At 40.0% G+C, this 23,969-nt stretch overlaps 1 protein-coding gene across 4 annotated transcripts; it reads left to right on the top strand.

Annotated features, from left to right (window-relative positions):
* The first annotated feature begins 765 nt into the window (after positions 1–765).
* On the top strand, positions 766–22,903 carry GABPB1 (GA binding protein transcription factor subunit beta 1). 4 transcript variants are annotated; one of them, XM_040601258.1, is made up of 9 exons: positions 766–985; positions 8,174–8,281; positions 9,156–9,323; positions 9,786–9,980; positions 11,097–11,208; positions 11,592–11,705; positions 14,536–14,721; positions 16,041–16,156; positions 21,079–22,903. In XM_040601258.1, the coding sequence occupies exons 1-9, from the start codon at positions 983–985 to the stop codon at positions 21,229–21,231; spliced, it is 1,155 nt and encodes a 384-aa protein (XP_040457192.1). In that variant the 5' UTR covers positions 766–982; the 3' UTR covers positions 21,232–22,903. The 4 variants fall into 4 exon arrangements, with proteins under 4 accessions (XP_040457192.1, XP_040457193.1, XP_040457195.1 ...); XM_040601259.1 differs by lacking the exon at positions 766–985 and adding an exon at positions 1,093–1,221; XM_040601261.1 differs by lacking the exon at positions 766–985 and adding an exon at positions 1,625–6,298.
* Positions 22,904–23,969: the final 1,066 nt, after the last annotated feature.

Here is a 23,969-nt window from a genome sequence, read left to right as displayed (position 1 = left end):
CCTTGGATTCATCATCCATGTCCTATCCCCATGATAGAAGGCTTAGAAATAACTAGATTAATAGGATAGGGAAAACTTAGAATAATTAAAACTCTCATTGTATGTACAAAGACGAGCTTCACAGTATAACTTTGCAAATTAGGCCCGATCCTGGGGCCCTTTGTATTGGTAAGATGGACCTGGGATGCTCATGTGCAGATAAGAAGACACTGCGGGTATGCGATCTGTCCTGTTTTTTGGTTTTGAAGAAACTCGAGACAACAACCCCCACGACCACCATCAGGAGACAGTGCGCAAGCACAAATGGGAGGAAACTTATGTTAGTGACTTGTTGATAGACTAATTATCCTAACCCAACATATTCTCGGGCATCTATTGAATATGTATGAATGTATACTTTAAATCACGCGTGCACAATGAAGACAGGGCAGCAGGTGCTTTTGGAATTATCCACCCTGATGCCCGCCGGTGAATTAAACATACCTTCTTTATAACCTATCCTGAGTTATACAGTTTAATTCCGCACGTCACCCACGATCCCAAAGCATAGCTAAAGCCCTGCCCAGGGGAGGCAAGCCAGCAAGTCCTCGCTCGGGCAGGGCACCCTCGCCTGGGAGCTCCAGCAGCCATGAGGCGGGAAGCGCAACCCCCACCGCCCCGCGGCAGAGCGGAGCCTCAGCGAGGCCAGCGCGCGGCACGGCGGCCCCCTTCCGTATTTCTGAAGCTGTTTCTAGGGAGGCTCCCCCCGGCGGGCCCACAGCTCGCCTGCACCCGCCGGGGCCGGCCCAGGGCTGCGGGCAGGCGGCGCCCTGCCCCCCGCCGGGCGGGAAGCGGGACGGAACATGGCGGGCCCCTCCAGTCTCCGCTTCCCCGCCTTTCCCCGCGCCGCCGCGCATGCGCGGCAGGCGGCACCGAGGCCGTATCCCTCCGCCGAGCCCCTTTTGTCGGGGATATTTGTGTAATAAGATAATACCCGCACCCCATGGTAAGTGCCGGGCGCCCCTCGAAGCGCTGCCCGCGGGCGGCCCGCGCCGCCTCACGCCCGGGTGCGCGCTGGCGGCGGGGCTCCGCGGCGCGGCACGGCGCCCCTCCCCTCCCCTCGCCGTGTCCCTCCGCCAGGCGCAGCGGGGACTTTTGTGTGGGGCTTTTGGGCGCCGATGAGCGGCGGCCTCCGACGCCCCTGGTTGTTGTCGCGGCGGCGGCGGCCGGGCCGGCAGCACGGTAAGGCCCCATCCCCGCGCCCCGTCTCTCCCTCACCCCCCCGGGCCGGCCAAGCTTTTCCAGGTCAGTCTGCGCCTTTGTATAGGGCCCTGTTACCGGATGTGGAAGTTGATCTCTTCGCTGGTAAAAAATAATTCCACTTCCCCCGGAACCCGGCGCCGCGGCTCCCTCCGCAGCGCCCAGCCCAGCCAGGATTTCCTGTTGGGGAGAGCGGGCGCGCTGGCCGGCCTTCCGGGGACCCCGCCGCGCGGGGGGCGCGGGCAGAGCCGGCGGCGGTCTGGGCCGCGGCGGCGGCCTGGGCGGCCCGCGGGGCGCCGGGCGCGGCCTGTGGGGCAGGGGCTGCGCGGGGGTGGGGGGCCGCCGCGCGGCCGGCGGGTCGGGGGGGTCGGGGCGTCGCGGGGACCGAGCGCCCGTCGCCACCGGTGGCCCCTCTTCCGCTGCCGCGGCCGCCGCGCAGGCCCTGGCGAGCGCGACGCGCTGGGCGAGGGGCCCAGGCGCTGAGGGGCTGCGCGGGTCCTACTGGGCCCGCGTCTTTCCCTGCCGGGCAGCCCGGTCTGGGCCGCGGGGGCCGGTCTGGGGCCTCACGGGGGGCCGGGGGGCCGGTTCCGTCACGGCCCGGCGCCCCGCGGGCGGCAGAGCCGCGTGCCGGAGATTGGCGCCAAAGGTGCCCTGAGGAGAGGCAGCTCCGCGGGGAGGGGAGCTCTGCCCTCCTCCGCAGCGGCCCTCGCCCGCATCTGTAACTCCTGCTTTGCACTCAATAAAGCATGTGGTGGGAGCATAAACGTGGCACAAAACGCGTTCGTTCGGACTGTGGTTTTCTCTCCTAGATTACTTTCTGTCGGCGAGACGCTGTCCCTTAGCACGTCAGTGAAATCCCCTGTAGGAAGTCTTCTGTGCTTAAAGAGTTTTTAACCCAAAGCAGTTGTCTGTTGTCATTTAACCTTCTTGCTCAGGTAGCTTTCATTTGATGGCAAATGCTGCATATTACTGTGAAATGTGCTAAAAGTTACGAATGCACACCTTGGAGTACTTTAGCTTAATGTTTGGGTGTGGTTTTTTTAAATCGTGACTTCTGAAGTAGTACTAAGACTAAGCAATTTGGTTGAAGTGCTTGTGCGCACAGAAATACTCATAAGGGTACGTAAACCTGCATGAGGTTAAGATTATACATGGCAGATCAGCATGCCCTAGGTGTAGAGTCTTGTTCGTGACCCACTTTACTGAAAACAGTTTGTTTTCTAGGGGTGTTTTTAGGCCTGTGTGTCAGACAGAAACTGTTGAGGAAGATTCTTCACAATAAAACAGATGCTTCTTTATAATAAAACAGACAGGCTGGTGGTTTTTGTTTGAGGATATTTTTAAGTTTCAGTTAATCTGAGACAGTCTGAAGGCTGTAGTACAATTCAAAGGCTACATCACAAGCCCTTAGATGCTTCATGTCAATCATAGCTGCTGTAATGTAACCTTTTTGTATCTAGTGCCAAAATGATCTGTGAAAGCTTGCTGGCAGTGCCAACCCAAATCTTGGTTGGTGCCAGTGGTTCACTCTTGTTGAATAATATTTTTTCAGATGTTGCATTTTGTTGCAGGTGATAATGGCCAAATCTGTGCTCTCCTTTTAAGGACAAGACTTTTCTACCATCTGTGTTATTTAATGGAGTTGATGATTGGTGCCGATTTAAATTAATGTATGAACCTAATTGGAGGACAGACTTGCATAAATACAGGCTTGACTGTCTTAACCACTAAGCTATTCAACAATGTTTGCTTTTCTGATCTCTTCTCAGATCAAACATTTTTCATCTGCTGCATACATTGTCCAACATGAAGGTCATGTTGCTGTTTAAACAAACTAGAGAGAATTTAGTTACAAACACAACACAGTCATAGAGGAAAGCTGGAATCACTGGAATTAAAGCCAACTGCTATTAGCATATTAGTGTGATTTTCATTATTGTAATAGAAGTGTGGATACTCTAAGCCGAAGATACGAAGTACTACATGAAATCATTGTCAAAATACGTTTGTAAAGGTATAATTCCCTTAGGAAACACTATAGGAATTTGTGAGTTTATCCCATTTAACTTGTAATCACTATTAAATTATATACATGGCTAAATCATACCAAAGTGCTTAGGAGATGCTAGTACATGGGAAAACACTTAGGTGTAATGCAGACCTTCCGGTTCCTTTAAAAGTTACAAAACTAATTGAAATAAACTATTTGAAGAGCTGTTCTGAGTTCAGGTATTGTGCTGTTATGTCAGGATGTTAAAAAAAAAAAAGTAGATCCTATTATTTCAATTATAATAATGATCAAAACTGAGTGCTTGATTAAAGACTTTAGCTTATAAATAGGAATAACTGCTTTAATTCAAAATATTTCTGACCTTGGTATAGATAGACATACAAAATTAGAAATGGCTGTTTCTGAATTTCTAGCGATACTGTGCAGTGTTGAAACTGGGGGGAGGATAGCACTTCTGAAGGTCAGGTTTGGGGAAGCAGGTTGGGTTATTTTGAAGTGGAAAGAAAAAGACATTCTGCAAGAGCATTCTTTTTCCAGATGTAGTGGGTGTGAGAGATGATAGATCTCAAGCTATCTTCCAAGTACAGTTCTGCTGTGTGTCAAGTCAGTAGGGAAGCCTGTTCAATTAGCATTCTATGGAACTTTGTCCTGGATTTTTTAGGAATGATTGCAAATCCTTATCATAGATATGGTGTATATTGATGTAGTTTACTTTCTTGTAAATTGCACTGCTGCAGTTCATGCTTTTCTAGTGTAAATAATGTCTCTCAGGAGTGTTCCTTGGTGGAAGTACACTGGTGGCTGCAAGATCTGTGTTGTTAGCAGGTGTTCTGCAACAACTGTTTTGTGCCTGCTGATTCTGACCAGCTGATGTTCACCACTGCAGTGGTAGAAGGGGGAATAAGGCTGTGTCCAGGATCCTTGGGACAGGACACCGGTCTGAAAGGTGCTGCAGTATTTTAAGCCAAACGGTCGTCTTCTTTGGACTGCAGAATCTGCTGCTCTATTGTCTGTAGGCTATGGTGTGGTAGCCCACGCTTCCCAAGCTGCGTGCTTTTCAGCTCCTGTCCCTCCCCGCAGAGCCCATTTCACACACAGTTCCACCTAAACTCTGTTCAAGTGCTGTTATATACCCTTCTGGTCACAGCATGATGTTCAGAGTTTTATAAAATGTATAAAAACTTAAATCTAACGTGGATACAAAAAAGCAGTAGGATTTCCTGTTGAACAGAAGTAAAATAGCAATAATAATTTGATCTCTGTTTTCATTGCCAGTTAATTGTGGCATCTGGCAAATGATACCATACAGAATGCATTGCAGTAATGAAATGTGGAAGTTCAGGAGGTGATTAATGCAAAGAAGTCCAAACCCGGCAGAAGCTCTTCCCTATTTACTCAATTGTAGACAAAACCTCCTGTTCTCACACTTGCATGGGAGCTCTTAGAAGTCTGGAAACATACTCAAGATTGCCGTAAGAATAACTGTAACAGTCTCAAGACTGTATTTCGGAGGCAGTGATGTTTTTATTGTCTAAAAGAATCCTCTTATAAAACATTACCCAGCTGTTGTGCTAGCCCAGCTTGGTGGAAATGACACAGTTACTGAGGAGTTACCTTCTGACACGCTAACTCAGTAGAGTTGATTTGTAACACTGTATGGCATAGTAGCAGTAGTTAACCAAGAGTACTGCTTTGAAATGGAAATCTCATTTAAATTTTAAATATATGTTATTGTACTATATATAACTTTGCTTGTGATAGTATCACTGTGCTATTGTAGCGTTACTAAATGATCTCAAGAAAGCAGCTGAAGTATTTTTCGGAAAGGGAAGAAAGGGAAATTCTGACACTGCAGAGCCTTTTTGTTATGTTGCAGTACTAGCAGTGGAAGAGTGTGGGGGAGGTGTGGGGCATGTTATTACTCAAGGGTTTCCTGACCTTACAATATTGGTACTTGGAATGGTCTACAAAGTAGAAATCAACTTTTGGTTGACTACTCTTGAGAAATTTTGTCAATGTTAGTATTTGTTGGTTAAAAGTGACTAAATAGGTATGAGTTTTGTTGCAAAGGCTCCTTCAGTTGCTGTTGTTCATGGATTAGTGACATAACAATGTCATTTTATTTTTGAGTTCAACAGTGTAATTTTGCTACTTTTTAAACTTTATTCCACTAGATGGCCCAAGCGTTCTTTCAAGTATGAGAACTGGAACTTATTTCTAAACTAAATTTGTGATGTTTTAACTGAAGTTAAAATTCTGCATCAAGAAACATATGTAAATTTCTGTGATGCTTTGTGCTTGTTTAAAATACAAATACTAATATCAACCAAGAGAGTGTTGGTTAATGTAAGTAATATGTGGTAATGAAGGTTAAATCATGTATGATTTTCCATGTCCCTGTTTTCCCTTGTTTAGAACATTTCTTACTGCATGTAGTACAAAGCTGTTTAGTTTTTTGCGTTGAGATGAGAGCTGATGTACTGTCACTTGGACAGTGTGTTCAGCAGTAGTGGTTCAGAGAGACTCTGAAAAGGTGTTGATCTCAGGCTGAAGTTTGTCCCTAACATCTCCTGGGACTGAGACTCTTATTTTTCAGACTACTGTAACTGATTTTTTTTTTCTGGTCTATTTTGCTGCATGGGGTGTTGATAACAGCTTTGCGGTTTTTCGCCAGTATAGATGTGGTCCATGGGTTCTGAATAGGTGTAGTTGTTAAATGTGCGGACAGTAATTTAGTTCACCTATTTTTATTGTCTAATGGACATAAAGTATAAGCTTGTCATCAAGGCTATCTTTCTGGTTAGTGGAGAAAGACAGTTACACACAGAAGGCAGCTCTTACTGGGAGGGTGGTTAGACACTGGAATGAGGCTGAAGAAGTGGTGGGATTTTCACCCACAGAGACATGCAAAACTCAGCGGGACTGAGCCTGGCCATGCTGGGCCACCTCTGACTGGAAGATTGAACTAGGTGACCTCGAGAAGTCCCCCTCAGCCTCAATTATTCTGTAATTCCAAAAGAAGACTTTCTTAGTTCCTTTTCTCTACTGGTATGTAAACCAAAAATCAACACAAGAAAAATTAATTATTGTCTTTCTGAGTTAATTCCTAACTTTAGTATTTTGCATTGAGTTCCAGCTTTCCTTTTGCTTCTGAGGACCTTGATGTGGTGGTATTAGACCACCAGAACAAGTGTGTGTGTCTGTGTGTGCTCTTTTCCTTCTGAAATTGCACCCCCTGGGTAAAAAAAAAAAAAAAAGGGCGTGCTATAGTCCTCCTTTCACTGCTGCACTTGCCAAATGCCCTCTCTGTCCTATTGTTTTATGTTGTTACTCCTGGGGACTCCCTTTAACAGGGACAGTAGATTTTCTCTTATTTCTGTTTCTCTTTTTCTCTTTATGGAAGAGAGTCAGCTGTCGTCCCTTCCTCTGCATCTGACTGCTCCTTCTTTCCTTCCTTTTCCCATTGTCAGTATTTGTCCTGTCCTGCCACCTCCCTGTTCCTCTTCCCTTTTCTGGCTGGAGACAAATGAATATGTCCATGTGTAGTAGAAGGATGGACATAAATGGAGAAGTATTTGGAAGTCAGTTCTGTAGACAAAAAGTCCTGTTCCAGTTCACGGCTCTACTGATACGTGGTGGAGTTCTGCATTTGCAGTATTTGTCTTGCTTTCTAATTTCTTCCAAAGTCAGTAGCTTTCAGCTTATTGAGCAATATGCCACACAGATTTTTACCAGTTGAGCCAATGGAGAACTTTCTAAATATGTTGGGTTTCTGATAGAAGTATATTTTTAATGGAATTTCTTTCTGAACTGATACACTCTTAACTTTGTGTAGGAAATTGGCTGCATGGCCTTGCAACTGCTGTTACTACTAATGCAGGCTTAACTTTGCAGCTGGAAACTGAACTGGTGAAAGTAATTCCATTCTTAGCATCCTGGTAGTGGAAAACATAGATACAGGTCTAAAACGTTAATGATACGTTTTGGTTGGTAGTGTTTAGTTCTAAACTTTCTTTTTACTGAGCAAATTTAATAGCAAGTACGAAATAGTGTGGTTTAAAAAAGATGTTATACTCGGAAATCCTTGATGCAACAGAGACATATATAGGTGTCACTTGTCTATGTGTAGTTTTGCATGCTCCATTGTATGGAACTTTCAGTGCTGTAATAGGGGGATTATCTAAAGATGATGTGAAAGTTTTTTGGTTTTGGTCATGTCTCAATCAAAAGTTTGCACTTAACATGTTTTTTTTGTAGCTGTAGACAGTTGAAGCAGGTAGTAATGTTTGGTTTCAGGTGGACATTTTAGTTCGCGTATCTGATGCATGTAGTACAATAGTATGTTTATTGTGTTTTGTAGCTAGAAATAAAGACATTATATTTTAGGGTGAACAAAATGAAGTGATAGTGATGGACAAGACTTCAGAAAGGTGGTGTTGCATACCTGAATGCGTTTACGTGGTGGCACCTCTTAAATATGTGTAGGCTTTTTGGATAAGTGAATGTAGTGCCTTTGGGTGTGTGACATCGCCATGATGTAATACCATTTGAAAGCTGGACAAAGCTGGAGAAGAGTGTGGTATCAGGTGAGAGCTTCTGAACCACTTTCTGCTGTAAGAAATGTGCATCCAGTTCAGTTTAAATGTAGTTTGATATAACTTTACAGCTGCTGTGGTTGCAGCATTGTAATACTGAAATCTTCACCCCCGTGTCAGTTCTATTTGGTTGACAAAAGTAATTCTAAAATCAAGCTGCTTATTGCAGTCAATAAAGCTTGTTTTCATGACTAAAATACTCCAGTTTTTGAGCTTTTCAGAGTAGTTCAGAAATAGTAATTTTAAAAAATTACAGTGGCATTTGTATACTTACAATGATATTAATTTTGGTTTTTTTTTCTTTATATTCCTTTATGTCCTTCACTAGATGTCACTAGTAGATTTGGGAAAGAAACTTTTAGAAGCTGCACGAGCAGGTCAAGATGATGAAGTTCGCATTTTGATGGCAAATGGAGCACCTTTTACCACAGATTGGGTAATGAAAACTTTTGCAGTGTTTGGTACCTGAAGAAAATAGGATTATTACAGTTAAGCATTTGTAGTGCAAGCCTTGGGAGTTTCTTCTTGGAATTCTGCAGTCACATCATCTAATGTCTAATTAAGAATTAAAATTGTCTGTTTCTTCATATGACCTCCTACTGGTTTTAGTAACAGACTGAATGAGCTCATTCTGATGGCTTTTAAGATGAGCTTTGGAGTGGTTCATGGGAGAAAGCAGCAATCATCCTCCTAGTTATTGTGTTTTGTGCATTCAGTATAATAAGAGATCTGATTTAAGAAAGCAGTCACAACTGCCTAATATGTACAGCTGAGTGTTCCCTGATATAGAGGCTCAGAGTTGTCTTTTGGAGGTGTCTGTTTTTGAACAGGTTGTAACAGGGAGGTCAGGTACCTAAAATTCTAGGGTATTTAGAAGCCCTTAAGAGCCTTAATCTACTTAGTGACCTAACTTTTAAGCTGACTCTGTTTTGAGCAGGAGATTGGATTTAACTGGCTTCCAGTGGTCCCTTCCAACGTTGGTGTGGCATGTTGACCAATACTAAGAATGGGGTTAGACCCCTTAAAACGTCACACCTCAAAGACTGAAAAGAACAAAGTACAGACCTCAAAAAGTTGCTTCCAGTGAGCTAGTTTTAGTGTGTTGTGATTATTTTGGGGAAAAAATTGTAAACTTTTTTTATTCTTCTCTTCACATTCTGTAAAAGCCCCAATGGCTTCTTTCCTTGAGACTGCAAGGGAAAATGATTTTGAAGTGGTGGCCTGACACCTGAGTTTTCTAGCCCCAGAATAAGAAGAAATACTTAATACTGACATCTGTTGAAACTCCACTTTTTCCATTACATTTGCAGTTGGGAACATCTCCACTTCATCTAGCAGCACAGTATGGACACTACTCAACAACAGAAGTGTTGCTGCGAGCAGGTGTAAGTCGGGATGCCAGAACCAAAGTGGACAGAACTCCATTACATATGGCAGCATCAGAAGGCCATGCCAGCATAGTAGAAGTCTTACTTAAGGTAAAGACTACTGAAACAAGGTCTGAGGATGGGATATTACTATGGTTTATGATCAGATATTTGAAAATTTCTTTTAGTCATGAAACCAACATTGAAATATTTATACTGTGTGCACTGGGTGCTTTGTTTTCCTATTAAACTGTAATTTATTTTAGCATTAAAATCATCATGATTTCCAGTGAATTACTTACTGCTGTTTCAAAATAAGACGACTTCCTAATTTGACATTGTGCGAGTAACAGCTTTAAGAACCAAGACATGTTATGTCTTGGGGACTCTTTAATCTTTTGAGGTAAATAATTTATTTGGTAGTTAGATTGAAGTACTTCTAATAAATCTGTAAATGTAGGGTAACAAGACATTACTGATGGAGAAAGACTATCCGGGATTTCATTCTGTGACCAGCATTATTTAATTCAGATACTTCTACTAACATAGTTCATGCAATGATCTTGTTTGTAGCATGGCGCTGATGTAAATGCGAAGGACATGCTCAAAATGACTGCGCTTCACTGGGCCACTGAACATAACCATCAAGAAGTTGTAGAACTCTTAATAAAATATGGAGTGGATGTTCATGCTCAAAGTAAATTTTGCAAAACGGCATTAGATATTGCAGTAGACAATGGAAATGAAGACCTTGCAGAAATATTACAGGTAACTTTTGATTTATGATGTTAAGGGAATTTACAGAAAGGTACTTGTTTACACACGTGATACGCTAAGCTTTTAATACAGCAGCTGTGAGATATATGAGACCATATATTGTCTGATAATGCTAAGCTCGGTCTACTTCATGACATGGAAATGAGATTAATGTTAATAAACATTAGTTTGTCAAAGAACATTTTCACAATCTACAAAGTCAAGGATAAGTACCCTTTATTTTCTTAAATTTGAGTGTTGTAGTACACACAACTAGGTGGAGTCATCACAGGCAAGGTATAAAACTTAACTCCGTACTCTGCCAATACATTTTGATACCCTAGTGTTGGGTTAGCTCCGTGTATGGATATTCATGTCCTTGGAGATCAGGAGAGGAGAGAAGAGATGGCAATTTTTCCTGAATTAGAAAAACTAGAATTGACTTGTTGAAGTGATTGGGACCAGGCTTATTATAGATACTTACATGGAACTGTGTACTTGTTGTTCAGTAGTGTTCTTAAAGCCAAATTAAGTGCTAAGCATTATTGAGAAAAAAATAGAAAGCAAATGAAAAATCATGCCACTGTATAAATCTGTTGTTCCCCTGCATCTTGAACTGTATGAACTTCTGGTCTGTTCCTTTAGCCTTTTCATTGCAGAAAGCATATAGTAAATAAAAGTCAATAATTGAAAGAAAGACAAAAGGAAGACTGTCATCTACAATTCATGGCCATTACTAAGCTGTTGGAGCCGATTTTCATGGCATGTAGCTGCCACAGCAGCCTTGGTTCTTCAGGCCTCCATTTTAGATACGTGAGCTTGCATATCTACAAAAGGGCCTTGTCTTTATATGGTCCTCTTTGTTCACAGTAAATGGAAAGGAGAAGTAGTGGTGTGTCATTCTCTTTCACTTGAATAGACCTTTTGTCCTTAGATTGCAGACAAAAAAAAAAGTTTCTCATGTACTTGCACAGAGCACAGGATGTGACATGATGTGTATATGTTGCATGAGTATAATGAGGCAGATCCTCCCTGTTTGGGTGTAATGTGCAGTAATTCTAGTTCTTACAGAGTAAATAACTTCCTTATAACTACAGCTGGAATGATGATACTACGTTTGTCTCTTAGATTGCAATGCAGAACCAAATCAATACAAATCCAGAGAGCCCGGACACTGTGACGATACATGCAGCAACACCACAGTTTATCATTGGACCTGGAGGGGTGGTGAACCTAACAGGTCTGGTATCTTCTGCAAATACATCAAATGGGACTAGTATTTAGATGCCTATAGGATAGCTACTAGGATTTTATACTTTAATTGATTTTCACCATTTGGTGGAAAGGCTTGAGGAAAAACAGGGGCAAGAATAGAGTAGTTACTGTGTTCCTCTTCAGTGTTTTTTGTGTTGTAAGTATTTAGGTACTGAAAACACCAGTCTTCAGAGATAAATTGTAAGAAACTGTATTTGCTTAACAAACTTGCCTTCAGAATAGCACTTTAGTTCAGCAGTGTTGCTGAGAACAGAGTGAGTGTTACAAGCTTCGGTGCAATAATAATGAAGAAAGGGACTTCACTGTTTTTAAATTTATCAGCTAACTTTTTTTCCTCTGTCCTACTAGATGAAACAGGAGTGTCTGCTGTACAGTTTGGAAATTCATCGACATCAGTATTAGCCACATTGGCAGCTTTGGCAGAAGCATCAGCTCCACTGTCTAATTCTTCAGAAACACCAGGTTAGAAAACTAAGGCATTTAACCTCATTTAATAAACTAAAAGTACATAACTGGTACTTCTGGAGATACAGTTCATACAGAAATGAGATTACAATCTTCCTTTTTTCAGCATGAACAAATTTTTTCCTTTACTTTCACTTGAAAGGTTGCCAGATTCATATGTACAATTATTTCTTAATAAGATTTCTGGACCTAATGTGAGTAGCATTCATCTTGCTGAAAGCAAGCATAGATCAGGAGGTTGAATTTACATCTTTGTCTATATATGGTTTAGTTGCTTCTGTTAAATGTTGGGAGATGGTCCCCAATGTTGCCTGCATATACTTTGTCAGGAGTTATTTCAAATCTTTCACACAAAAGTCACAAGAACATTTGGCAATCTTAATGTGCGGTTTGCCCATTAGAATGTCTGTGGGTCATCTTTTCAACACTGAGTCATTCTACTTGCATTTGGACTATTTAGTGATTAGTGTCCCACTTCAGGCTGGTAGGCTGTCATGACATTGCAGGTAAATGTAAGCCTAGCACAGGGGTCCTCAAACTTTTCAAACAGGGGGCCGGCGCGTGGATTAAGTGGCAGGCAGTCATCTGCAGCTGCTTGGTTTCGCCCCCCAACCCCCAGCGGGAAGGGGGCGGGGGGCAGGGGGGTTCTGTAAATACCGGGGGGCAGATTGAGGACCCTGGGGGGCCGTATCTGGCCCACGGGCCATAGTTTGAGGACCCCTGGCCTAGCAATACATTGTTGTTCTCCTAGGAAGAAACAGCCTGTCTCTCTCACTGCAGCCATATGCACCCTCTCTTATTCCATAAGGCCATAAGAAGCCAGAAAGGCACAAGGAATTCCATTGCCTCAGTTCCCAAGTTTTGCATTCCTGTTTCTTAACACAAAACCCCTTCGCCCCACCCCATGGATCTTTGCCAGTTACTGCTTCGTGTGAAAAAAACGCAACTTTTGTCACGGTTTCATACTCCATACTCTGCAAGTTGCCCTGGATATATTTGTCCATTGTTTGAGTAATGTGTTGCTTGTTTTTCTGTACCTTTTCACTTTTGTTCATTTCAACATGCAAAGTGAATAAAGAGATGGCAGTCAGGTATCTTACAGCATCAGAGTGGATAATAAAGACTAGTAATTACCATTAACAGGTTTGAGAAGGACCTCATCAGGTCCCATGGACTGTGCACCTTCAGGTTCCTTAGGTGGTCTTGAGCCTGATGATCTCCTACAGTGGGTGGTTCTCCATTCTCCCAGCCCCTGCCTTTGCCTTCTGCAACTTGGGCAGTGGGGCTGGAGCACCTGCCAGCGAAGACCGAGGCAAGAAAGTCACAGAGTACCTCAGCCTTCTCCATGTCCTGGGTAACCAGGTCTCCTGTTTCCTTCTGGAGAGGGCCTACACTTTCCCTAGTCTTTCTTTTATTACCTACAGAAGCTTTTCTTGTTGCTCTTGATGCCCCTGGCCAGATTTAATTCCATCAGGGCTTTAGCTTTCCTAACCTGATCCCTGGCTGCTCGGACAATTTCTCTGTATTCCTCCCAGGCTACCTGTCATTACTTCCACCCTCTGTAGGCTTCTTTTTTTCTGTGTTCGAATCTTCAGAAGACAATGGCTGCAGTCGTTATGTGAACCACAGAGTGATTTTTGTGTGTTGTGTGATATTGTAATTAACTTAAAAGATGAAAGCTTCAGGCTTTTATGTACCTTCTCTCATCTTGAGCGTCACAACACAGTCTATAGGGTTTTAATTTTATCTCTAGATAGGAAGTACTCTAATATCTGTTATTTAAATCAAAGGCTTTGCTTGTACCTTGACAATTTGAAAATAAAATACAGAGTGTGTTTGAAATTCTGTGATTGTGCTACTAGTGATCTTGCTCTTTGTCTCAGTATTTTGTTGCTTTAAAAATAAGGCTGGTAGTGCGAGACCTCAGTTACAATGTATAGTGCAAGCTGAGCTGTGTGTTGTAGTTCTGAATGCAGTCTGCCTTATGTTACCTTGATTTATAGGTACAATATAGAACTGTGAGGGTTCACTGCTGTATATTTATTATCAAATCATGAATTTGAAATGTTTAGTTCAGCTAGGAGTTTGTATTTTTAACTATAAAATTATATACATACAATGTTTATTTTACTTTTTAAGCTTTATCGTTCTTGTTTAAAGGTGTAAAAATTTCAGCTCTGTAGCACTTTTCCTTTAGTCCTGTTTCATACTTTGTATAATTAAGTTGTGGGTGTGTTTGAAGCACCCATGTAGTACAGACTAAACTTTTAAGGTTGTCTAGAGGTCCTTCAGTCTGTTACTGTCTTGAAGACCGTTATGGTAACCAGAGAAATCACAACTGGGTCCTGAGGTACACCTGGAAAAGTGCTGGCTGAGGAGTAATTTCAAGCTTAATTATTATTTTTTTTTTTTTTAATTCTGCTGTCAGTGTAATTTAGTCCAGCTTGTGTACAATGCAGAAGTTAGTTGTGTTCTTAAAAACAACTCTTGTTCTTGTAGCCATGTTAACACTGAACCCCAAGTGTCAGTTTTGAGTGGGGTGTATCTATTAGGAAACATGCTAAATAAAAATAAATTATTATATCGAGCAAGGCAAACCAGGACAGAGTTGCATGTATAGTTCAGTATGTTAGTTCTCTGTGTTGGCCTAGTGAAATATTTCTATTAATAATATAATATGTAGTAAGGCATTGGGGGGGGGAGGGGTGTGTGATATCAAATTTTAAGACAATGGAAGTGATTTTTTTCTTAGCTGTACCAAAATGCCTTTGAAATCTTAAAGCTTAATTTATAAATTGACTTAATTCATTTACTAATCTGTTGATAGTTGTGGCCACAGAAGAAGTTGTGACTGCAGAATCTGTGGATGGTGCTATTCAACAAGTTGTCAGTTCTGGGGGTCAACAAGTAATTACTATAGTTACAGACGGCATTCAGCTCGGTAACCTGCACTCAATTCCAACCAGTGGAATAGGGCAACCAATCATTGTGACCATGCCTGATGGACAGCAAGGTGAGTGGAAACTTGCATGGTTCGAGCTTGAGGAACTATTGTAGTTATAGTAATAATAATAAATTATTAGGTGCAAATAGCTTGGACAACTTTGTGTAATTATCAGTTTAAATACATCTTTGAATTCTTAAACTGCAAAAGGCTCATAGATGCATGAGCTGCTGCTGTTCAGTGAATTACCATGTCAGCTGAGTCTCTGCATTAGGAAAAAAAATGGAAGAATTACTAAACTGTATGGAGTAGAAATGAGTCATTTAAGGGAAAAGTGATAACTATTTGCTTTACCTTCACTAAGTTTGATTGTTGGAAACTTGTTATGAAAACTAAAAGATGGAGTAAAACAAAAGCTGCCTTCCAATACTTAGGTTGTTGTCTTGCTGGAAAGATGAGGTGAGGCTTGGGTTTAGAAACCTGATACATAGCTATGAAGTCCAGTGGAACGTGTTCTTAACAGGACAAAACCCAAGTCTTACATGCTTGAAGTTTTAGAGGAGCAGTGGCATAACCAGTGAAGCCAGGGCAATGCAAATTGTACTGTTGGGCCATATGTACCTTGTTTGTGGAAGCTGTTGGTGTAATAAGTGCTATTTTGTGACATGCCTATGTGTTGGGTGGTTTCTTTTAAAGATGCTCTGCCACTTACTATTTAGACAAAAATGGTTCCTTCTCTGGTTTCTTCATGAGGTCTCCCAGTGTGGAGCTTGAAGAGTTGTACACTGGAGACAAATTATTTGGTTCGCAGTCTGAGCAAGTACAGCTAGTTATCGGAAAGCATGAATGTGTGTAGGTAGTAACTGAAGTGACAGTTACGACATTTAATTGCCAGATGGTTGCATGAGTAACTTGGAGTATGAATTTCTTTGGAGCCCTTATTGTTTGTCCTTCAAGGTTAGTAACTGCTGGATTTTCAGATTGCCTAAGGTGTTCTAATTAATCAAAATAAAAAAACAGTTTCGTGTTTAGTATTTTCTTCAGAAACATTATGAAGATGGTCTGCTACATGAGTTACAGGCTGGTAACTCTGCTGCAGTTCAGCATGTTCCATGTTGGTTTACTCTGTGAAAAATGGCAATAATACTCCAGAGTGACAACTAATTCTTGTAGACATCAGTAACAAAGAATTTCAAAAATAGTAGCATGCAAGCAGCTAAAGTGTTTAGTAAATTTTCACCATACAGACTTTATACTGAACTTTATTTTTCATAAGTGAATGTCTCTGCATTTTATTGCTGTTAATAAAATTACTTAATTGTATGATTTTTATGTAGTGCAAATATTGTTTGAAGTAAATATATTTATATGTACAAATATGTCTTCAGTATTAACAGTTCCAGCCACAGACATTGCTGAAGAAACTGTGATAAGTGAAGAACCACCAGTGAAGAGACAGTGTATTGAGATTGTTGAAAATCGCGTGGAGTCTGCAGAAATAGAAGTAAGGAGTATATTAAGTGATATGTGTTAATCAGAGTGTTCAGCACTGAGTATCTGGTTGTAGTTTTTTGTGTTGTTAGAGTTTGATTTCTGTGTTACCACAGAATGAAGTGTGTGAAACAATAACTTGCTCAGCCTCCCCTGTTACTGAAATTTTGTCTTCTATGAAGTTGTAAAAAGAACATAGGAGAGCTGTTTGCTTCATCCTCTGTACACATAAAAGTGACCTTTGTTTTCAGTATATGATAACTTTATTTTTTTGTTTTTCCTTGAAGATCACTAACTAGTTTTTAAAACTAGGTACCATTGTATTATTGAGTAACTTGACCCTTTCCACTAGCAGTGAACAAGAGTACTGTACCCTCATCTGTCTGTTATCACCACATGCTTGTCCTGATAGTGAGATCATATTTTGAGCAATGTTTCCTTTCCATTCATGATATCTAGATAACTGTTAATGGAAATGTGAAACAGTAGATGCTGTGTTTGCCAATTTTTATCTGTACACCCCCCCACACCCCACCCCCTTTTTTTTTTTTTTTTAGTTCTGGAGCCGTTTACTGTGAAGTATATTTACACCATCCTGTTTTTTTTTAAAAATGGTAATGTGGAAGACCTAACATCCTTTGACCTCACCTAAGAGCTTTTCTTTTTAAAAAAGACAAATACATGTAGCTGTTCAATTTGAAATTGTAGCTTTTTTATATTAGCCATGATAGGTCAACCATCTTATTCCTTCTTCTGTTTCTTATAACTGCTGACCAGTTTTGGTCAAAAATTTATGAAAATTGCTGTCTGCCTTGGCTAGGCTGTAAGTTCTTGTTTTCTTAACTCCATGATACTTCATTTATCAAAGGCTGTATTCTCCAACTTCTGTTCATATTACAAATTCTGTCTAATTGAATATGTTTTATTGTACAGTGTGTGCTATATGTTATCCATGTCTAATAACAGTAATTACCACCTTTCATCGTTTGCTTTCCCTGTCCCTAAGTTGTCACATCAAATACCTTCAGCTTTTGCTGCTTTGTGATCATTACCGATTATCATGACAGTTGAAATTTTCTTGCTGCATTTTTTTAAAATGTATGACTGTTACAATAAAAGCATTTCTTTTGTTCACACTTTTAAACATCTGCCTGAATTATTCGTAAAGGAAATTACGTTTCCTTGAGTATTTTGAGAATTCTGTTAAGCGAATGAAAAAAAATGTAGATCCATTAGGAATAAATCGACCTGTTCCTAATTACAGATAGTTGGTATAACTGTACAAATAGTTCTTTTAGGAGGATGACCAGTTTCAATTCTATATTTTAAACATGTTTCTCAAGTATCAAAAGAAGTTAGTTTAAACGAGTTACTTTTATCTGTTACTTTTTAAGTACAAGTTTTGATGACTGACGTTGTCCCTGCCTGTACAGCTGGAAATGCACATGCAGACCTCTGCCTCTGTGTGGCAGCCAGTTGACTTCAGGAGCCTTACTGTGGTTCACAGGGCTGTGGTGCTACCTCACCTTGGTAACAGGGACATTAAAGAAGTGCACGTAAAGTTGGTTCACTTCAAGCTTCATCATCATAGAAGGTGGTAGATACTTGAATTTGGAGGGAGTGGGCCCCCTCCCCTCATTAAAATATTTTTTAACGTAGAAAACCTTTAGTATTTGGTTTCTTTGCCTCACTGGTTATTCGTCCCTTTATTTCATTATAAAGAATTGATTCAAGGCAGAGAGTGCTTCCTTCAGCTCTTTTAAATTCACAGTGTATGAAAAAATAACTGTAGTTTGAAAGTCTTTAGGTTGAACATCCTCCCATTCATGTGAGGTGAGAAACTTTCCCATGAAATTATTGTGAATGCCTAAAGCTGAAGTGATGCCTTTTTGATTTTTCCTCTTCTGGTCTGTTAAGTTCAAGCATTTCAGTTAATTTTTAAGTGTGATAGCAGTTTTCCTAAACAATTTGATATTTTAAAAATAGGATGGCAGCAAAAAACCCTGTCACACAGATACTGTTTTTCATTTTCATGCATAATTCATTAACATACAGTAATTTTTATTTTCATTCTTGATTTTGACTGTTTTTCCTGTGTTGCATGTTTGAAAGGTGACACACATTAGAAACCAGGATGATCATTTGATTAGACTGAAAAAAAAAATCATAACTGTAGATCAATTATATTAGTGAATTCATTGCCCTGGTTTTTTCTGTCGTTAAAAAGAATGCTTAGTTTGGTTATTTTAGTTATGGGTGTCCCTGTTGTCAATGTATATAGACTGTTAAAAGTTACATGTAATGAAGAGAATTCCCTGATAAAATGGAAGATTTCTTAAGAGCACTCAGGATCCTCTAACTTGATTTTTACCTTGGTAGGTTTTTATACCAATACAAAAAGACTTTGGATAATCAGAAGGCTTTCAGTTGTGTTCTACAGAATGCCCCAAGAACACTTTCTGGATCTATTAAGTTAACCAGATACAGTCCGCCCTGTTCTAGATGTCAGAGTTAAGGGACCGATTGTCACTGTTCAGTCCACTGTAGGTCTGCATTGCTCCTCCAGAAGCATTAGTTTCTTTCCACAGCCTAGTTAGTATACTTGGCCGCAGCCTAACTCATTCTGTTTACATTAGGACTATGATTGACTAGAAAATTACACCTGTTAGTTGCTGGACTAATCTACATGCTTTTAATTGCTAATCTGTCTGGTAGATACAGGTTTTATCTTCTTGTATCTGCCACTGGGACTTGTTTTTTTTCCCTTTTTTTCTATCCCTTCCTTAATGTGCTATACTCATCATGGGTACACAGCTCTATTTATTTCTTCTGTGGGAAATACTCTTTAAGATGTGGTTTAAGAACCTCGCTACCCCCAAGTGTTTGCAGTCTGCACACACCATAGTAGTGGTAGTCCCTTGCTTTTTGTAATGCAGCACAGAACCACTGGCCAGTGAGCTACCAGTGGTTCTTACTCTTCTGCAGCCCAGTAGGTAGAGCAGCTTTACTTCTTGCCAATGTTAGATTTCTGACATTTTTTATGTGACAAATTCATGAGAGAAATAATGCCCAGCTCAGTATATCCCAGGGCTCTGTGCGCTCAAGAGGGAAAGGTTGCTTTCCACACATAGCAGGATCAGCTGTTTTGACTGCTTCCCTGAGAATTGTCTTGTAAGTCTGTTTACTGACTTGCTACTCGGGCTGTTTTACATCAGCTTTTGGCTCCCCTTGTGCTACATAGATAACTTACAGAAATAGGAGTGTGTTTTGGTTGGGCTGGTGCTGGAGTATCGTTCATGTAGGCTCTACCATTCATTTGGCATTTGTCAGTCTAGTTGCTGCATGTGGTTGGGCATTCATAAAGTGGCTTAAAAAGCAGGATCCAAATTTTCAGAGGTGGAAGTTGAACTTCCTTTTGAAATAAGTAAGTTAGATCAAATGAGCTCTCATTTTATTAGCATACGCTCCAAATGAAGCGAACCCTAGCTAGCTTCCTTCAGCTCTCAAACCCCGATGTAAAATGAAGTTGCGCATAATGGAGTTTGTTCTGTGTTATAGCTAGTCTGTATAATGTGTTAATAACATCTCTCCTTCACCTGTTGTTTTTGCTATGCAGATGCTGCTGTTAGCAATGATCTGATCACCTATGTTATATTATTCCAGCACATTCAGCACAGCATGTGACTGCTAAATGTGACTGTGACAAGTACTGAGAACAGTAGGAAGTAGAAGGGAGGCAGAGTATTCTGTATTTTCAGGCTCTGACCATGAAAATATGTGAGTGCAATCAAAGAGGTGAAGAGTAGGGATGCTGTTTCGGGGTGGGTGTGGGGAGAAACCTCTAACAATTGTTACAGGTATTAATTGGACTGTGATACAGAACTGCTGGGGTGGGAATAAGGTGGAAAGGCAACTTCTTTTCATGGGGCCTCAGTTTTTGATAAGAGCTTTGTTTTTCTGGGAGATAGCTCATTTCTCTGACAACCTCCCTGTGCCTACTTAAAAACTACAGTGGAAAGAATGATTTGAAATCAAATGCTACCTTAGTCATAAAAATATGATGCACTTTAATGAAATGGTATTTCGTTGAAGATCAAAACAAAACTATTTTCGAAGCAAATTGCTTTTTCAATTGGACCAGTGCAGCATCAAACAAAACAACAGTACCTACATCACTGGAGATAGGAATACATTCTCCTTAGTTCCTAAGGCATCTTCATAGGAAGTGGCATTTCCCATGTTGTTTTGCTTGGAAACCATTTTGTAGCCATCCTCAACAAACTTGTATGCAGGATGGAGCCTTAAGTTACTACTTTTGAATTGAAACAGCTTATCTAGCTAAATGCCTGTTAATTCATAAAAATGTGCCCTTGGGGATGTAATTATATCTCCGGATTGCATAGTATCAGTCACTTCAGATCACTGTGTTTACAAACCAGTTATGTGTATATTTTGGTTAGTGAGCAACTGTCATTTTCTAGTGCAAACTGCTGTTAGGTAACAGTTTTTCATTATAGTGTTTGATTAGAATTACAACAGAAAGGGACAATCCTATCAGATTTGATTCCAATTTTAAAAAGAAACAAAGGGAATTGTTAACATTCCTCCAATGATTCATAGTGTGTTAGTATTAGGTCACCACGCTTCCACTTTATTTTCCTCTTCTTCCATGAAGACTTGCTTGATACCTTTGCAGCTAAAGAAACTTGGGTTTACTGTATTTAAACTTCCAAGCCTTATTGTGGGGGGTTGTCTGGTGTGGTAGTCCGTGGCTAATTTACACAGCAGCATTCGTATAGGTTTGCCCGAATAAGAACTGAACGATTTCTACATGATACCCTAACACTTGTGCTGCATGTAAAGGAAAAGTATTTGCCATTTTAACTTCTAGTTGATACATATTTGACAAAATATTGCTGGTTCTGTTTCTAATAGGAAAGAGAAACTCTTCAGAAACAGCTGGATGAGGCAAACAGAGAAGCACAAAAATATCGTCAGCAGCTTCTAAAGAAAGAACAAGAAGCAGAGGCCTATCGGCAGAAGTTAGAGGCAATGAACCGCCTGCAGACTAATAAAGAAGCTGTTTAATAAAAAAATGAACATACTGCAAAGCCTGTTACTTTCAAAAACCTGCAGTACAATCTTGAACTGTACGCTATATAGGTACAGACACAGGATTACATGATAGAGAAGATGCTACAAGTTGATAACCGGACTTAAGCCGTGAGCTCTGATGAATTTCTTGTAACATAAAAACTCTGAATTTAGAAATTGTGCAAAGTATTTAAAATGAAATACTGTAAATAGTTGGTTTTTTTACAGTTTCAAAATGAGTTGATAAATCTTTTTGAAGGGAACCAGAAACATGAGAAGCCAATGTTTTTGTGAAATTTTGATTTTAGTATGAATCTTAACTTCTGAAAAACAGAACAGTTTTAAGGGTGATGATGTTGATTTAAGCTGACAGCTTGAAAATGAATTATGTGACAAAATGAATTAACAGTTATTTCTACATGGTAACAACTTAAACTTCTCTGAATAAGACATTTCCAGGTGGAAATCTTTGTACAGCTTTAAGTAGTTGTCTCAGATTCTCTGAAAACCATTTTTGGTTTGGTTTTTTTTTTATTTTAGGTGGTGAAATTTTTATATTTAATTTCAGATATAGCCAAGTAGATTTACATGTATATGAAGCTAATATTTTTTAAACTTTTCAGTTTGTACATATGCTGCATGTTTTTATAATTTCTACACATACATCTTGCATAGGTATTTTTCAGCAAAGATGAGAAAAATGAGAAAAATGTTTAGCCTATAGGTCATTTGAAATAAACTAGCAGCCGGTTTTATTGTGGATGGTATGTTTCTTGGAAGAATGTAATTTGTAATTAAAAAGAACAAAAAAAATATCTTAATTTACATATTGGAGGCAATTTAAAATTGTGAGTGGAGGGATTGAAACTTCACTTTGTTTTACAAACTTAAAAGTTTCACTGTGTCTTACAGTTTTCCTGTACAAACATTTTAAAGTTCAGTAACGAATAGAAAAGAATGTCTCCACTGGAACACAACTAGTAGTTCTTTTAGAATATTCCTATTGATTTCTTTTTCCCCAATAGCCTTGAAATTATTTCAGTGATATATTTTTTTTTTCACAGACTTTTGCATTTTAATCATGCAATTGGACAAGTAATTTTTTTATGTTCTAGTGATGCTTTTCTTACCTAGCATCATTGTTCCTCACTGTGATACTCTGTGTGTGTGTGTCTGTGCAGTGATCTATTATGCTTAGGATTTATATAGCACGTTACATCTTCAGAGCATTGTAAAATCTTTTAAAGAACCCTTACTGTACTGCCTGAGGCAGGTAAGTGGGTGTTATTGTCTCAATTTTATAACTGGTATAAGTGCAACACAGGGAGTGTTAAATGACTGGCCCAAGACCACATGAATCTGTGGTAGACCTGGGAATAGATCTCAGGAGTTCCTGACTTCTAGTCCTGTGCTTAGACTGAGCTGCCTTAAGATTGTTCAGTGCTGTGTTACATTAAATTTTGAACTACTGTGCAGATTCCTTTTTTGTAAGATACAATTCTTTGTGCTTTGCTTTGTTGTTCCATGTTTCACTGCTTTTATGGAATTGTTTATATAAACTTAAGCAAAAAGTCTAGTTTACCTATACTGTACACAGAAGAATTACCCTTAAAACTGTACTCTGGCCTACTTTTTCTATTTTACAATTAAATATCTTTTCCACATATATATAGTGTAGAATCAATTCCATTTCAGTTGTTTTGTGTGTGCATTAGAAGGTCAAGGCTTTGCTGTGTTAGTTATTCAGAAAAACATGAAAAACCTATTTCGGGCTTAGAGCGGCCTTCAAAGGTAGGAGGGAGGAATGGGGAAAGAATTACGTTATACAATATGAAGTAAAAATCTTCCTTCTTCAAACTTTGGAGTTTGTAGAATTGACAGTTAGGAGAAAATCCCAAGTATCCTGGTATTGGTATAAATTTGGCAAATTCAATCCCCACTGGCAAATTTTACTCCAAAATAATCAAAAGATAATAAAAAATGGAAAATCTGTGGTGTTGGTTTTTAGAAGAATTGTCTTCAAGGATATATTCATGCTCAGCTGGTACAAGGACTTGAAGCAAGCCTTGTGCAGTGACTAACTGGAAATTACTATATTTTAGGGTTGATTTCTTTGGGTTTTTTCTTCCCCCGCCCCCTTCCCCCCCCAAACTATCTGTTAAGTTACTAGCAAATGCAGGAACAAATTAGTCAAGTTAAATGTGCTCGTTAGGTGTTGCTGCGATTGGATTACTCTGTGATCAAAATAATGTTTGCGTCCCCACGTCCCACAAACTTAACTACAGTTTAATCTGTGTTCTTAATAATGATAAGAATTTCAGCATTCGTCAGAGTAGCGATAGTGGTAGTGTTCATGTCCAAATGGAGAATTTCCCACGGTTTTGATGGCAGAGACCTTTGTAGCAAACAATGAAAAGAACGTTTTCTATTCATTCTGCTTCCTGTGAGCAAATATTCTATTCCTCATTGTCTGTAACAAAATCCTTCCAAGTGCAGGGTAGCTATAACAAAGATTTATTTGTCACCAGCAATATTTACCCTACCTGTAATTCATTATCACCTATTTTATTCTAGTTCCGAACAGGACCTGTTGTTTGTTCTCTTCTGCACAGAACGAGAAACCAACCTGATGAAACTATCACCTTTGAGCAAAGGTGTAGGGTATGTTATGGAATAGTTATTGTGTAGTCGAGCTCTGAAAACATTGTTAGAAGTATTGCTCCTTATTTGCT

Source organism: Falco naumanni, chromosome 7 (genome assembly GCF_017639655.2).
Source record: "Falco naumanni isolate bFalNau1 chromosome 7, bFalNau1.pat, whole genome shotgun sequence".
Taxonomy (NCBI): Eukaryota; Metazoa; Chordata; class Aves; order Falconiformes; family Falconidae; genus Falco; species Falco naumanni.
This window is presented reverse-complemented; position numbering and strand designations above follow the sequence as displayed.

What these genes read in the sequence shown, in the direction of transcription:
- GABPB1 (XM_040601258.1), top strand. An exon ending in TAATTCTTCAGAAACACCAG is followed by an intron (nt 11,706 to 14,535) that starts GTTAGAAAACTA and finishes ATCTGTTGATAG; the next exon opens with TTGTGGCCACAGAAGAAGTT. An exon ending in TGGAGTCTGCAGAAATAGAA is followed by an intron (nt 16,157 to 21,078) that starts GTAAGGAGTATA and finishes TGTTTCTAATAG; the next exon opens with GAAAGAGAAACTCTTCAGAA.